The following is a 12,897-nucleotide window of genomic DNA, read 5'->3' as shown; positions in this document are numbered from 1 at the left end:
TCGATGTCCCGCGAGTGCTGCCTGGCGGTGTGTTTGTCAGCAGCTGTTGATGCCCATTCTATTCGTGATCCTAACGCTAAGCGCTCGGCCGAGGCGGATTCGACCCATGAACATTGCTGTTCTGAGCGCCTTCACAGCTACGCACGTTGGGGCTCATCTGGCCAACTGGAAGAGAGAACAGTGAGACTCTCTGTCTCTCACACGGACACCCGGGCTTCCAGCTTTTCTGGGTATGCCCAGGCATACACCAACTGGTGCGCAGGTCAATTACCCGGTTCCATTGGAGGGAGGGGGATTGGAGTCCTTTCGACTAATGGTAGTAACGACCAATCGAGGGCTGTGGGACTGAGAAGAGGCAGTGACGTATATACGCTATTCACGGTTTTTAGTGAGAATTTGGGAGTTCGGCCCCTTGAAGAGGGCAATAAGTAGCCTGGGCATGCTGCGGTCTTCGTATGGGATTTCGGCTTGCAAGCCCTACTCCGCACAGGCACCCCTCGTCGGAGTTTGTGCGGACGCTCTGGCGGACTCCCGCTGGCTCGGTACTAAGCCGGCTCACAGCTGACGGGCCCAGCTCTTTTCGGTGAGATGGACGGCGTTACGATTCTGGGCGAAGCGATGGGTTTGCAAGTTAGGGTGCACGGGGTCCGGTCCGAGAGGAAATAAGCCCGGGTGTAAACGGAAGCAGCCTGAGGAGAGCCCAGCGAATCATGTTGGGTTCGATGCGTGTGAGGTACAACGCCAAGACCGAGCAAGCGACGAATGAAGAACGCGTAGCGAGTCGCTCTCTGCCGCCTGCCACAGACAGCTGAGATCCGCTCTCATCCGCAGCAAACCCCGCTCGGCCCCGCGAGTAACCGAGGACACTACACCACGTACCAGTGGACCACAGCCGTAGGTCTGCAGCATGCGAACCCATTTTTGGCGCAAGTGCCCCTGCGGAATTACTCGCATTTGTTTTGTAGCGAGACCGTTGTTGCGCTATTGGGATGAAAGTGCGCTCCAAATGCGCCGCTTTAAGTTACAGTCAGCTGCATGCGTGCGTAATAATTTACAACTTTTGTCATACTGGCAGAGTCACCAATGACCTTCCACATGACATCCCCAACAGGCCAGTAGATCAGGGCATGTTCTTATCCCATGTTACGAATGAGCTTTCCTTTTGTTAATGAAGAACGAGACCCTGACACCGCTTGGACTGCCTACTCTCACGCCATCTCCGGGTCAGGCGACCAACCAGAACATCGTCGGACGCTGGTTTTTATCTGCCGATTTAATTCCAATTCAACGGACACGATCATATATTTCTAAGAAATAGTTAGTCGATTAAGCACTGATAGTTGACAGGACCGTTGCGAGGCACATATTATGACTATATTTCTACACGGTGAACACGGAGTTCTGACGGAACAAGAGCCGTCGGCACAACATTGATACCGGTCACTGATCCCGGTTATCTTGTTTATCTTGGTCATCACATTACGCCGTAATCATCGTAGCGATACCAGTGACGTACTGGGTGCGCGCGAACGGCATGTTTATGCGTGCACACAGCATATACCTGGAGCTGAGCTTCCAAGCTGCCTCGACTAACTGGAGGAGAGAACAGATTCGGGCTCTCGTGAGGCCGAGCCAGTCGGCTTCACTCTGCACGCGCCCGAACTGGTACACACACACTACACCGCCAGCGGGATTATCACTCGAGTAACGTCCCATTACAGCACCGTGGACGATTTCCACACGAATTCTCAACAAGAGGCGTGCATCTCATTGAGTAACAGTGTAGCGGACGGCCTTCCCTGACAACGAAAGAACAGAGCTGGCAGTCTACAAGTCAGCGTCGTCTACCGTCTCTTGTTCTGCAGCTCAAGCAGCTGTTCGACGGTGGTGAAGCCGGCGTGGCCCATCATCTGGCGGAACAGCGAGCTCTCGTTCTCCATCAGCGCCAGCGGCGTGTCCAGCTCGACCACCTGCCGGCAAGGCCGAGGTCAGTCACACAGGGGCCGCCACCCTGGTCCGCGCCCACTCCGTCACAGTGGAACACATCCAGTCCGTCACAATCGAACGCGCCCAGCAAAAGCCGCATGAGGGTCGAGACCTTGCGTCCTGTTGCTTTGTGTCCGCTGGAAACTTTAGGGCCTGACATTTTACACTCAGTATTTTGAAGCATGGGCGTCTACGAAACGACACTCTGTGACAAACGTCTGCCAGGACGCAGCCCACCTTGCCGGCGTCCATGACGACGATCCGGTCGTAGCCGACTACAGTGTTAAGCCGGTGGGCGATGGTGATGACGGTGCAGGCACTGAAGTTGTCCTGGATGGTGCGCTGGATTAGGTGGTCCGTCTCCACGTCCACCGACGCCGTGGCCTCGTCCAGCAGCAAGATTCGGTTCTGGCGCAGCAGCGCGCGCGCCAAGCAGATCAGCTGCTTCTCGCCGACACTGAGGAAGCGCACCGCGGCATCACGCACGATTCGTGCTTCGCTACGGGACACTTTCAGCGGCAGACTACCACACGTCCCTCACAGAGGCGGGCGCGAGGCTAGGCCACGTTTCCACATAGGCAAATCCCTTGCTGAGAGGTGCGCGAAACTCCGGTCCTGACGGCCACAACCCGCCCCTGACAGGGGCGAACGCGAGGTCACGTCATATCCCTGACTGAGACTGATGCTAGGTTACTGCAGGTCACTGGCTGGCGCGGTGGTGGGGCCACAACCCGTCCCTGATCCAGACGAGCGCAGACGGAGCCTGCCGTACCTGAAGTTATCACCGACTGAAGTGACCTTCATCTGAAGCTGCTGATCCGCCCGCGACACCTTCTTCTTCAGGTTGGCCTTCTCTAGTATAGTCCATAGCTTTTCGTCGGGGTATTCGTCGAACGGATCCAGGTTGTGTCTGAGGTCAAAGTGAGGCAGCCGTGGTCATTACCTAACTAGCAGGTCACAAATGAATGACACAAACGTCTCAGCCATGCCAGCAGGCTAATAAAACCAACATAAAATTACTGGCCAGATAATGGGCCTCAGCGGGCACTAGCGCAGATGGAGGACACGGTTTAGCAGCTTTCACATCACTCATACCAACTTTGATAAAATTGGTCATTTCGTCATCATTTTTTCGTCGAAATGTGTCCGTCTCGAAGGCTCTGCCGTACCAACTTTTCAGTATTCCGCACCGTTGGGTATTAATTTAACTCAGGCTAGTGTGCAAAATGCGATGAAATGATTCCACCACGTGAGAGATCTACGTTGGCCACGTTTCCAGGAAGTAGCACATGCGTAGCTTCGCGCACGACTAGGCAGCAGCTGCTGCTTCTGGCCAGGCCGGTACCTGATGGTACCAGAGAAGAGCACCGGGTCCTGCGGGATGACGTCGATACGTGACCTCAGGTCATGCAGCCCCATCGGCCGGATGTCGAGGCCGTCGATCAGAATGGTGCCCGTCTCCACCTCCACCATACGCAGCAGCGTGGAGATGAGGGTCGACTTGCCTGTGTCAGCAGAAGGCGTCGCTTACATACGGCACACAAACTCACCGCTACTGATGCAGCAAGACGACTCTCCCTGCACATCAACGATCACAGCGCTTATGTGAGCAACGCCTGGGCTTGTATGCCCTCAATCAGTGCAGACTGTTCCCATATAGCTGCAGGAAATGCACGCTCCACAGGCCTCTGTTGAAACATGGAGTCTGTCGATATCGCACATCCCTTCTGGCGTTGACCTCGCCAGCTGCTGCTCCGGAAATATCCATCCCGGCTTCATGCACAGCGCATGGAGGACTTCCTACATAACGGCACGGATCTAACGATATTGCTGAGTTCAAGAAAGACCTTCCCAGGGCTGCGCACGCCCACCAACGTGCCACACGCTTTGGCCCGAGCCCGCCTCGCCGCGTGTCGCACCTGCGCCCGTGCGTCCGACAACGCCGACCTTCTCGCCGGGCTGCACTTGCAGACTTATGTCGTGCAGCACTCTGGGCAGCTCAGGCCGGTAGCGGAGGCACACGCCCCGCAGCTCCACGCCGCCGCGCTGCGGCCAGGACGCCGGCGGCGCGCGTTCCGGAACGTGCAGCGGCGCCTCGTAGTCCAGGCTGCGGATGTACTCGTCGCAGCGCTCCACGGACGTGAGGCGGGCGCTACGACCAGCGTGAATGTCGATAGCAAGAAACAGTCAACAGCGTGACGATCACATCACATCGGCAGCGGTCAGCCATCATACAACACAGCACGGCGATCATGTCACATCAACAGCGGTAGGCGGTCACATAAAACCGATCTGCGATGACATCAGCGGTGATCAAAGATCACATGGGTGTTCTGCTGGACACTTTAGCCCACGCCGCACTACCAATGAGAACCGACGAGACTTGAGAGATTTAACAGACTATAGACTATGGGGAGGTAGAAATATATCTGACAAACATGAAAAACAAGGGCTACCATTCACTGTCAGCTAGAAAAAAGTCGCACAAGCAAGACAGTCAGATGATCACTCAGGCAACTCACCACGGTGTCGGACTGCGCGCCCGCACACCCGCCTTAGCTTGCCCGGATATCCACCTCAGCCCGGTGTCGACTGCATACTCGGACACTTACCTCAGCTTGCCCGGACAGCCACCTCAGCTTGCCCGGGCGCCCACCTCAGTTTGCTTGGACACCCACCTCAGCTTGCTCGGACACCCACTTCAGCTCGGTGTCGACTGCACGCCCGGACACCCGCCTCAGCTTGTCCAGACACCCACCTCAGCTCACCCGGACACCCACCTCAGCTCGGCCGTCATGCGGATCCAGAAGGAGACGAAGGTGACGGAGCCGTAGACGACCGAGAGGCAGAGGCCGACCATGGCGGGCGAGGCGTCGCGCGCGAACACAACGAACAGCGCCACGGCCGTGATCATGACGGTGCCGAGCTCGTCCAGCCGCAGACAGAACCACACAGACGACAGGCGGAACTGAAGATTGGATGAGGTGTGTCGATCCAACAGCTCCTCAAACCTGGCGGTCAAGGCGTCGGCGGGGTCCGTCATGTGCGGTCAGAGGTCACGGACCACCTGACAGGGCGTAGGACACGACGTGGACATCGTGGGACCAATCATTACCCGTATAATTTCCGTCACATGTCCTGGCCAAATGTAGCTGATGTCATGTCATGCAAGGCACATGACACTCACCCGACGAACAACAATGGCTCTTCAAGCTGATGATGCGTGATTGAAACCAGAATGGCTGGCAGGCTGGCTATGCCGTCACACTCAACCAATGCAGATGCTTAGCACAGGTCTGCCTGTGTGGTCTAGGGCGCAAACAAATACAGTCGTTGTGTATCAGGGCGTATCAATCAGCCGCGCACTGTGCACTGTATTCTCGAACGAGCTGAGCCTACATGGACTGTCTCCCGACGGCACGCAAGTCATTGCTAATGACAAACAGGCGACAAGACTCCTGCCACTAATTACACCGCACAGGCTCTCCGACGCACGCATGGGCTGTGCAGTTCGAGCGGTATGACGCTGAACACGGCAAGTACGCAGGTACAGGTAGTGGTGATCCCTGCTATGTCGAGAGGTTTCAACCTGAAACAATTTACTCCTTTGAAGCGGGCACTGCTGACGCCGGAATGGTACGCAAAATAGGTGTAATCGTGGATAGCGATCATCATTCAAAACCGCAAGTGAAATATATCCATGCAGGATGTAGGGGCACGATCCTCATTTGTTTAATGGGCGAAAACGCATGACATATTGAAAAGCATCCTAGCTCAAGTTCGAGCCGTCGTCGCCCTATCTGGCAAGTTCTGTATTTGGTCATACGGCACAAGCAAGCGTCTCACAATTGCACAACGTGAAGAACACGCTAACATTTGGTACGCCAGTCATTAGCCGCCGATGAAGCCACGTATCTTTTAGCAACTCCATAATCTTGGTGCAAAAGCCTAAATGCCACCGAATGCGTATTTCCACTTCACAACCAGGAGTGAAAAAGCTTCTCATTTACCGGATATGATCGTTGATAAAACCCGGCACTTCTGCGAACTAAGCTGTGATAAAATTGCGAAAACGCAAACAAATCTCAACAGACCAGACCATATTACGACAGATTATCCCAGCTCGACAAAACCCGAAGCTTAGTATTGGTCTGTACTCGCCAACGCTTGCAGCGTGCGCATGTGTAGAGCACATGTCGAAACGTTGACGTTTCGATGCATGAGCGGTTGAGCCATAAGATGCTGCCAAACATAGCAACTTTAATCAGGATGGCCTTTGCAAGTGACAGAAACATACTACAAACCATACCATATCAGTGCTGACGTCACAGATCAATAACACAGTGCCTTTCCAAGTCCCTCACATCAGTGCTTTTCACAATTTTTTCAGCCAAGATTCACTTCACATACTTAACAGTATAAAATACTAAATAACTAGGGTTATAATGTACCATGTAACATAATATATCATACACTATAATATATAATATATTATAACTGGGTCAGCGTATTAGTCGTAAGAATCGTGGCTGACCGCAGCATATTTCGACGAACGCGATCAGTTTGCAACGTCACCTTTTAAAGTGTCGTACTCTTTGAGTCAGATCCAGGCGCTAGAACAGAGACAGATGGGCGCGGTTGCTCGCCGCGCGGTGCTGCGTTGGGTTTAGCGCAAGGCTTTGGGCTGCTGTACGTTGTGCTCTCGCCTTGAGGAGCAGACTGACAGAAGAACGTAGCTAATCGTCAGTTTTTTTAAGGAAGTGGCGTTAAAAAGCCTTGCCGATCTAGGAGAACTGCTGTTTGTGGATGCCTCAGCGGTAGCTTCAGATGTAAACGGAGGTATCTGCATCGACACAGGTCAAGGATTCATCCAGTGTCTCCTGCCGCTGAGAGGAGCAGCGTCTTTGAGGTAAGAGGCTGAGCGTTGCTGGTGTAGGTCTCTGACATGCCCGTCGCACCTTAGGCTTAGTGCCCTGATCGGTGCACAGGCGAGATTCAATACCTTTAGTGGTCACCATATATAAAACTAAGTGAAGGTGCTGGAGGTGTTCACAAATGTCGTTTGCATCTGTTGATTCCAATATTGCATGATTTTTGCTCTGAATAATTGGGATCATGTTACGAATGCGAGTTCTACACCGGCAACGATTATGCGCAGGTAGCGAAGGTCACCCATGCTTCAAGTTGATTGTACGGTGACGTCACAAAACCAAAAGTGATATTGTTCCAGGTACTTGAACCACGTTATCGTTAAATGTGGGGCTACAGGGATGCAGTTTTGTAAAATACGTGAGAGTGAGGGAGAAAACGGGGGGGGGGGGTGTAGGAAGAAAAAATGGCTGAGCCAGCCTCCGAAATGCGCTTAGAACAGATTTCTTCCTAGATTTTACTCGCTTCTTGTCACAGTTGGCAGCCGGGGTATGTTTTCTCAGAAATAGTTTAGGGTCTGAACCCTACAAATTACGGCAAATGAAAAATAATGCATAAAGGTGATAACTAAAATTAGAAAACTGCGTCCTTGGTTAGGAGGCACAATTTCGCCCCCCCCCCCCCGACCCCCCAAACTGAATAGGGAACTTCCCGTTTTTAGGCTGCTTACGTTAAGCATGCTTTTATCTGATAATTCTGTTATCTAGTCACAACCATCACTCGATGTTTAATGGCCAGCAAATGACACTTGAGTGTAAATAAACTTCCTAAACGAACATGTTTGACGGTTTTGCCGCATTGCATTTACTTTGTATGTGTTCTTGTGGTTTATCGCATTTAGAGATACATTGTAAAGGTTTCTGAAAGACTTGGCTCCAAGTGACAATTTAGATGGTTCCAAATTTCGTCGGTGACAGAAAATGCCCTTTTTACCACTGTCCACAACACTCACACCAGGAGAGATAGCTAAACACCATAAGAGCAAAACATAACACCTACAACCTACCGAACGAAAGCAGTCACCCGACACGAGCTACCACGAATGTGAAAGAAGGCAGGTCGCTGTGGTCTATGACGCGGTTATGTGCAGGAATACGCCCCGCTAGCAATCCGCCAAGACGTGCGCATGTTCACATCACACCTTAAGCACCGTCTTCTGCGCGGGCAGCATGACTTCCCAGTAATGACGCTTCCTGTTTTGTTTTCGTGTAGCATGTCGCTTGTTTGGACCTTACTTCACTACATTACTTCATTTTCACGCATTGCAGTGGAAACCCATGTTATGTCTATTGTTTTTTTAATACATACGCATGCATATATGTGTGGAAACTGATGGAATGCTCCTGTTTTACAACCGGTGTCAGGTAGACCACGCAAACCAAAATCCATCTCATCTTAGCACAAGTCGCAAAAACTGCGATAAACACGTTTGCCAGGGGTCCATACCCCCGTCCCCATCCCTGTCCTCATCCCTCGTACCCGTACTCGTACCCGTGCCCGTGCCCGTGCCCGTGCCCGTGCCCGTGCCCGTGTCCGTGCCCGTGCCCGTGTCCGTACCCGTACCCATGCCCGTGCCCGTGCCCGTGCCCGTGCCCGTGCCCGTGCCCGTGCCCGTGCCCGTGCCCGTGCCCGTGTCCGTGTCCGTGCCGCGCCCGTGCCCGTGCCCGTGTTCGTCCCCAAGGGCCACAGTATGTTTCGCTGTTCCCTCCGCCATGTGCTTGACTCCGGTCAGTCTGTGACGACCTCTGAGCAGGCGCAGAGAGCGGCCGGCCGGCGGCAGACTCACCTCTGGGTGAACACCTCCTCGCGGCCGAAGGTGCGGATGACAGGCAGGCCAGCCACCGTCGACGTGATGTGATGCACCACCGGCGAGCGCATCAAGTTCTCCACGTGCTTGGTCTCGCGGATGCCGGAGATCAGGCCGCGACCCAAGAAGAAGTACAGTGCTGCGGCAGGGGGAGGGGGAGCGGCACGGTCAGCAGCGCGCTCACCAGCAGCACGCCGCGGCAGCCGGGACGGCGCAATCATCAGCGCGCTCACCAGCGGCACGCCGCGCGGCCGGGCTCGGCTGGCGGCGACCACAGGCAGTGGCGGCACCATGTGCATGGATCCTAGTGGCGCGATTACAGCCATTTGAAAGGGCGGGGCTCAGTAATGCTCACAAGCATTTGGAGTACGCTGTGTTGTTATTGGGATTTACGATAAACGCGGCAGCTGAGGCTATATGACGTTGAATGCGCTGCATGCGATTTAAAGCCATATGCAACGGTGACGGAATCCTGTGGCGATGGCTTGTCCTAGGCTTACCCAGCACTACGATGACCAGCACTATGTATTCCGGGAAGGAGGCAGTGGGGATCAGAAACTGCGACAAGATCATGGCTCCTCCTTGCAGCAGAAACTCAAACAGCATCGGAATCTTGTTGTCCACTGGAAGAAAAACAGATTAAAGGGAATGCTTCCCATTTGAAGAAATCAGATTTGAGGTGTGAGATACAATGAAACAAGCTCATAATCATTGGCATGCTTTTTAAGTGCAAAAGACTGCTCTAGACAGCACAAGTCTCTATTTAGTAAAAACGCTCCCCAATACGTCATGGTTTGATTACGTCATCGTACCTCGCACAACATGGATTAATAATCAACTGACAGGCATTGTATCTGGAAATCGCGCTCACGAACGCTAGGTATGAAAGTTTCGACAATCATATTGCTCGGCCTCGATTGCCACATAGTTTATGGAATGGCAGGATTTGAATGGCGTTATTATGACATCATGAATGCTACTTCAACTTCGAAATACCCTCCCCGATATACCTTCCCCAATTTCGCGGACGTATAGTTCAGAAACTACATGGGCTTATGCCTTAACAAGGGTAGGATTGTGAACAACACCGAAAGGTCTTAAAGATGCCTATTCCGTTCATAACCCCATATAAATGTGGAACACTCCCTTTAAGTATACCTCAGTAATAGCACACGATCTCCTCACAGCCCGCGCCTTTTTACCACATTCTAATACCATAGGTGTGAGACACATTCAAACCCAATTATTGGGACTGGAGAATGCCCCGGGCACCTGAAGATCATTGATGACCCCAACGTGCTACAGTGTACTGACGCCCGCTCGTCCCTGCACCGGCCCGGCTGCACGTGCAACATCCGTCCGTAGCCGGAGCCGGTGCCCACTCACGTTCATCCAAGTCACGCGAGAACCGGTTGAGGATGCGACCGCCGGGGTTAGCGTCGAAGAAGCTCATCTTACAGCGCATCAGCCCGTCAAACATTCGATTGTGGACGGCCGTGGCACCCTTGATCACGCGCAGTGCGACTCCCAAACCTGCAACAAAGACAACGTAATGGCATGGTCCGCAATACCTTGATGGTAACGGCCAGGCTCGCGAGGTGCCGGCTGTAGCCCCCAGATCATTGCCATCGCAACGGCATTTCCTAAGCACGCGCGTATTCAAGATAGGTGCACAGGTGGCCCGCTCCCATATGCAATCGCTACGTGTATTCGCATGCATGATTGTAAATATCGCCAAAGCGGAAAACCAAGGAAGACACGCTAAAATGAGTGGGTTGAAAGCACGCAACCTTGTTTCACGCCATTCGAGAAATTTCACGTGCCTACGATGCACCAAATTGCCTTTTTCAGTCAAACCTGTTGAGTTATGCCCCTTGATTCTTAATCTGCAATCTCATCAACCATAACAGTGACTCTTAAATGATAACGCAAACAAAAACGACAACAATTTGGCCATTAACAACATCACCACGCGCCAAAAAACAAAGCTTTCTCTTCAGATAGGACATAAGCTTTCCTTTAACAACGCCGATTGCGCACATAACGACGGCCATCATGGAGTAGATGATCATGTGCTGGTGTAGGTCTGGATTGTCGTTGATGACACCGACCAGCTGCTCCGCAGTGTAGGTCATGTTGTACTCGGTCTGATTCCGGAGTCGTTCCTCCTGGCAACAATGGAAGAAGCAAAGCATTTACTACATTAGGTGGCGATTACGACACGAAACACCGTCACTTACGACAGCCTCTCCGTTTAGTTTAAAATCATGCGTTACCAACCTTGGAAACCAAATCCACGGTAGAAAAACGAGCTCCAGACTATTTATTATTGTATACATCGTTTATATTCGCACAGAGGCTCAACGCCGTTCCTGTGCGGATGACCCAGCAATCAGTCAGTATACGCACCATGAGTCCGTCGCCTGTGTCCAGCCAGTACTGAAGGTAGACGCCGTTGGCCGAACGGCTAACGCCGAAGAGGATGATCAGCAGCACGACTACCATCATGATGGCCAAGCCGGCCGGTTTCATGTACAGGTACAGCAGGCTGAAGAAGCCCAGTTTGGGCACAAAGCTCTCCTCTCCCGTCAGACGTTTCTTGATCTTCTCCACTTCTGTCGGGCACACAGCGAGCGGCGGTACAGCAGGTGAAATCCGAGCAAGAGGCGCGCGGCCACCGTCCACACTCCTCGGGCCATCATCTGCTGCCAGACAACACGACGTGCCGGCCAAACGCTCGCAACACCCGACTAGCGCAATCGCCATGCACTCCATTATCAGCGGCAATATGTGTCTTACACACCGTGCCGCCACACGAACTTAATGCCCTGCCCTCCCCCCCCCCCCTCTCCCCTTCCCCCGCTCAGAGCTACCTGCCGCGCGAACCCTCTAATATTACGCTTTGCTGAAATACGGCCGATATTCGCCAGGGTGCACCAGCACCCACGCACCCTCCTCGGTGGTGCCGCCGGGTGTCAGGTGTTCACTCGGCGCCTGGTGAGCCGACGTGGTCGTGTCGTAGCTGACCAGCTTGAAGTACTCCCCGCGACGCCCCATCAGCTCAGCGTGCGTGCCTCGCTCCACCAGACGGCCTTCCTTCATCATCAGCACCTCGTCACACTGGGACAAGTACTGATGGCAGACAGAAGCAGACATTGTCTCACTGGCTGGGGCGTACTTTCTCAACATGAGTTGGGGGCTGAACAGTGATAAATGACAAAACCCGCCCCCAAAATACCCGGCAACCTGATTTGGCCCCGATTGGCCATGTTCTGATCTTCTTTCTTCTTTTCTGATCAAAGTTGGAGGGGCTAAAGTCCAAGTCAGTCGCCACCCCCACCCAACTGAAAAACTACACCCCGGGATATGTAGTTCAATAGGTCATATAAACTGACAAAATCCGCACATGCCCCCGACACCAATACCATATACTGCACGTATTTTGGGTGACCAGCAAGCACGCCCGCGTGGTCGGTCTCGATGAATGAGATTGGCTAAATCGGATGAAGCTAACGTACCCCGCATTTCCTTGGATTAGCTATCCCATGTACGGGCTTACGGCCCATGTATGAAGCATGTCTTTGCTCATCGACCCATAATACATATTGATACAACTGTCTAAAAGTTAAGTACGTGACTCAAATACACGTCGATATCCCACCATGAAAAGGACCTACTAAATGTAGACACTATGCGCGCACGTAAGTGTGTCCTCTGAACTGAGCCACCTGCGTCCGGGGTAAATATTTTATCAGATAAGTCCCCTCTAATTTGTACTAAACACCATTCAATCCGTTATCAGCATGTTGTGCAATGAAAGACATCCGAGGATGGTACGCTGGCGCACAATGGACTTGAAGTCGTTAGCGCCTTTAAACACTAAATAGCATCATCACCATCCGAGGACGCGTTTACAGGGGTAAGCTGAAAAGTTATATAGGACGTCTGAGGAAAAATTTAGTTTGTGGTATATACCGTGCAAGTTAAGCTTTTGTGCTACAATGCTCTTTCCAATCGGTAACACGCATCGGTACGGAGACATCGGTCTAGGTTGGAACTTCAGAATCCATCGTCGACGGATATTGATAAGGATAGAGGTAGAGGCAGAGACAGAGATATAGAGGATACAAGCGTTTGCACGCTTGTTTCGTTGCGCTGAGTGAGAAAACGTACAA

At 52.7% G+C, this 12,897-nt stretch overlaps 2 protein-coding genes across 2 annotated transcripts in view; one reads left to right on the top strand and one right to left on the bottom strand.

Moving 5' to 3' along the window:
- The window catches only part of LOC119112686 (multidrug resistance-associated protein 5-like), a gene marked incomplete in the record, with an annotated part of 224,150 nt that overhangs the window by 187,397 nt on the left and 23,856 nt on the right, over positions 1 to 12,897 (top strand).
- LOC119112682 (multidrug resistance-associated protein 5) lies at positions 1,292 to 11,952 on the bottom strand. The gene is made up of 12 exons (XM_037236935.1): positions 11,674 to 11,952; positions 11,132 to 11,337; positions 10,740 to 10,890; positions 10,109 to 10,255; positions 9,223 to 9,345; positions 8,702 to 8,861; positions 4,767 to 4,997; positions 3,906 to 4,138; positions 3,332 to 3,491; positions 2,759 to 2,896; positions 2,224 to 2,443; positions 1,292 to 1,970 (listed from the first exon to the last, which is right to left on the bottom strand). Exons 1-12 carry the CDS (start codon positions 11,909 to 11,911, stop codon positions 1,845 to 1,847), a joined length of 2,133 nt encoding a protein of 710 aa, XP_037092830.1. The 5' UTR covers positions 11,912 to 11,952; the 3' UTR covers positions 1,292 to 1,844.

Source organism: Pollicipes pollicipes, unplaced genomic scaffold, assembly GCF_011947565.3.
Source record: "Pollicipes pollicipes isolate AB1234 unplaced genomic scaffold, Ppol_2.1 Scaffold_7261;HRSCAF=8764_pilon_pilon_pilon, whole genome shotgun sequence".
NCBI lineage: Eukaryota > Metazoa > Arthropoda > Thecostraca > Pollicipedomorpha > Pollicipedidae > Pollicipes > Pollicipes pollicipes.
Note: the sequence above shows the minus strand (reverse complement) of the source record. Positions and strands in the feature narration are given on the sequence as shown.

Coding starts and splice junctions, on each gene's coding strand:
- LOC119112682 (XM_037236935.1), bottom strand. CDS start 11,911: ATGTTGAGAAAGTACGCCCCAGCCAGTGAGACAATGTCTGCTTCTGTC. Junction 2,897..3,331: donor CTCTTCTCTGGTACCATCAG/GTACCGGCCTGG, acceptor CTTTGACCTCAG/ACACAACCTGGATCCGTTCG. Junction 2,444..2,758: donor TCAGTCGGTGATAACTTCAG/GTACGGCAGGCT, acceptor GCGCTTCCTCAG/TGTCGGCGAGAAGCAGCTGA.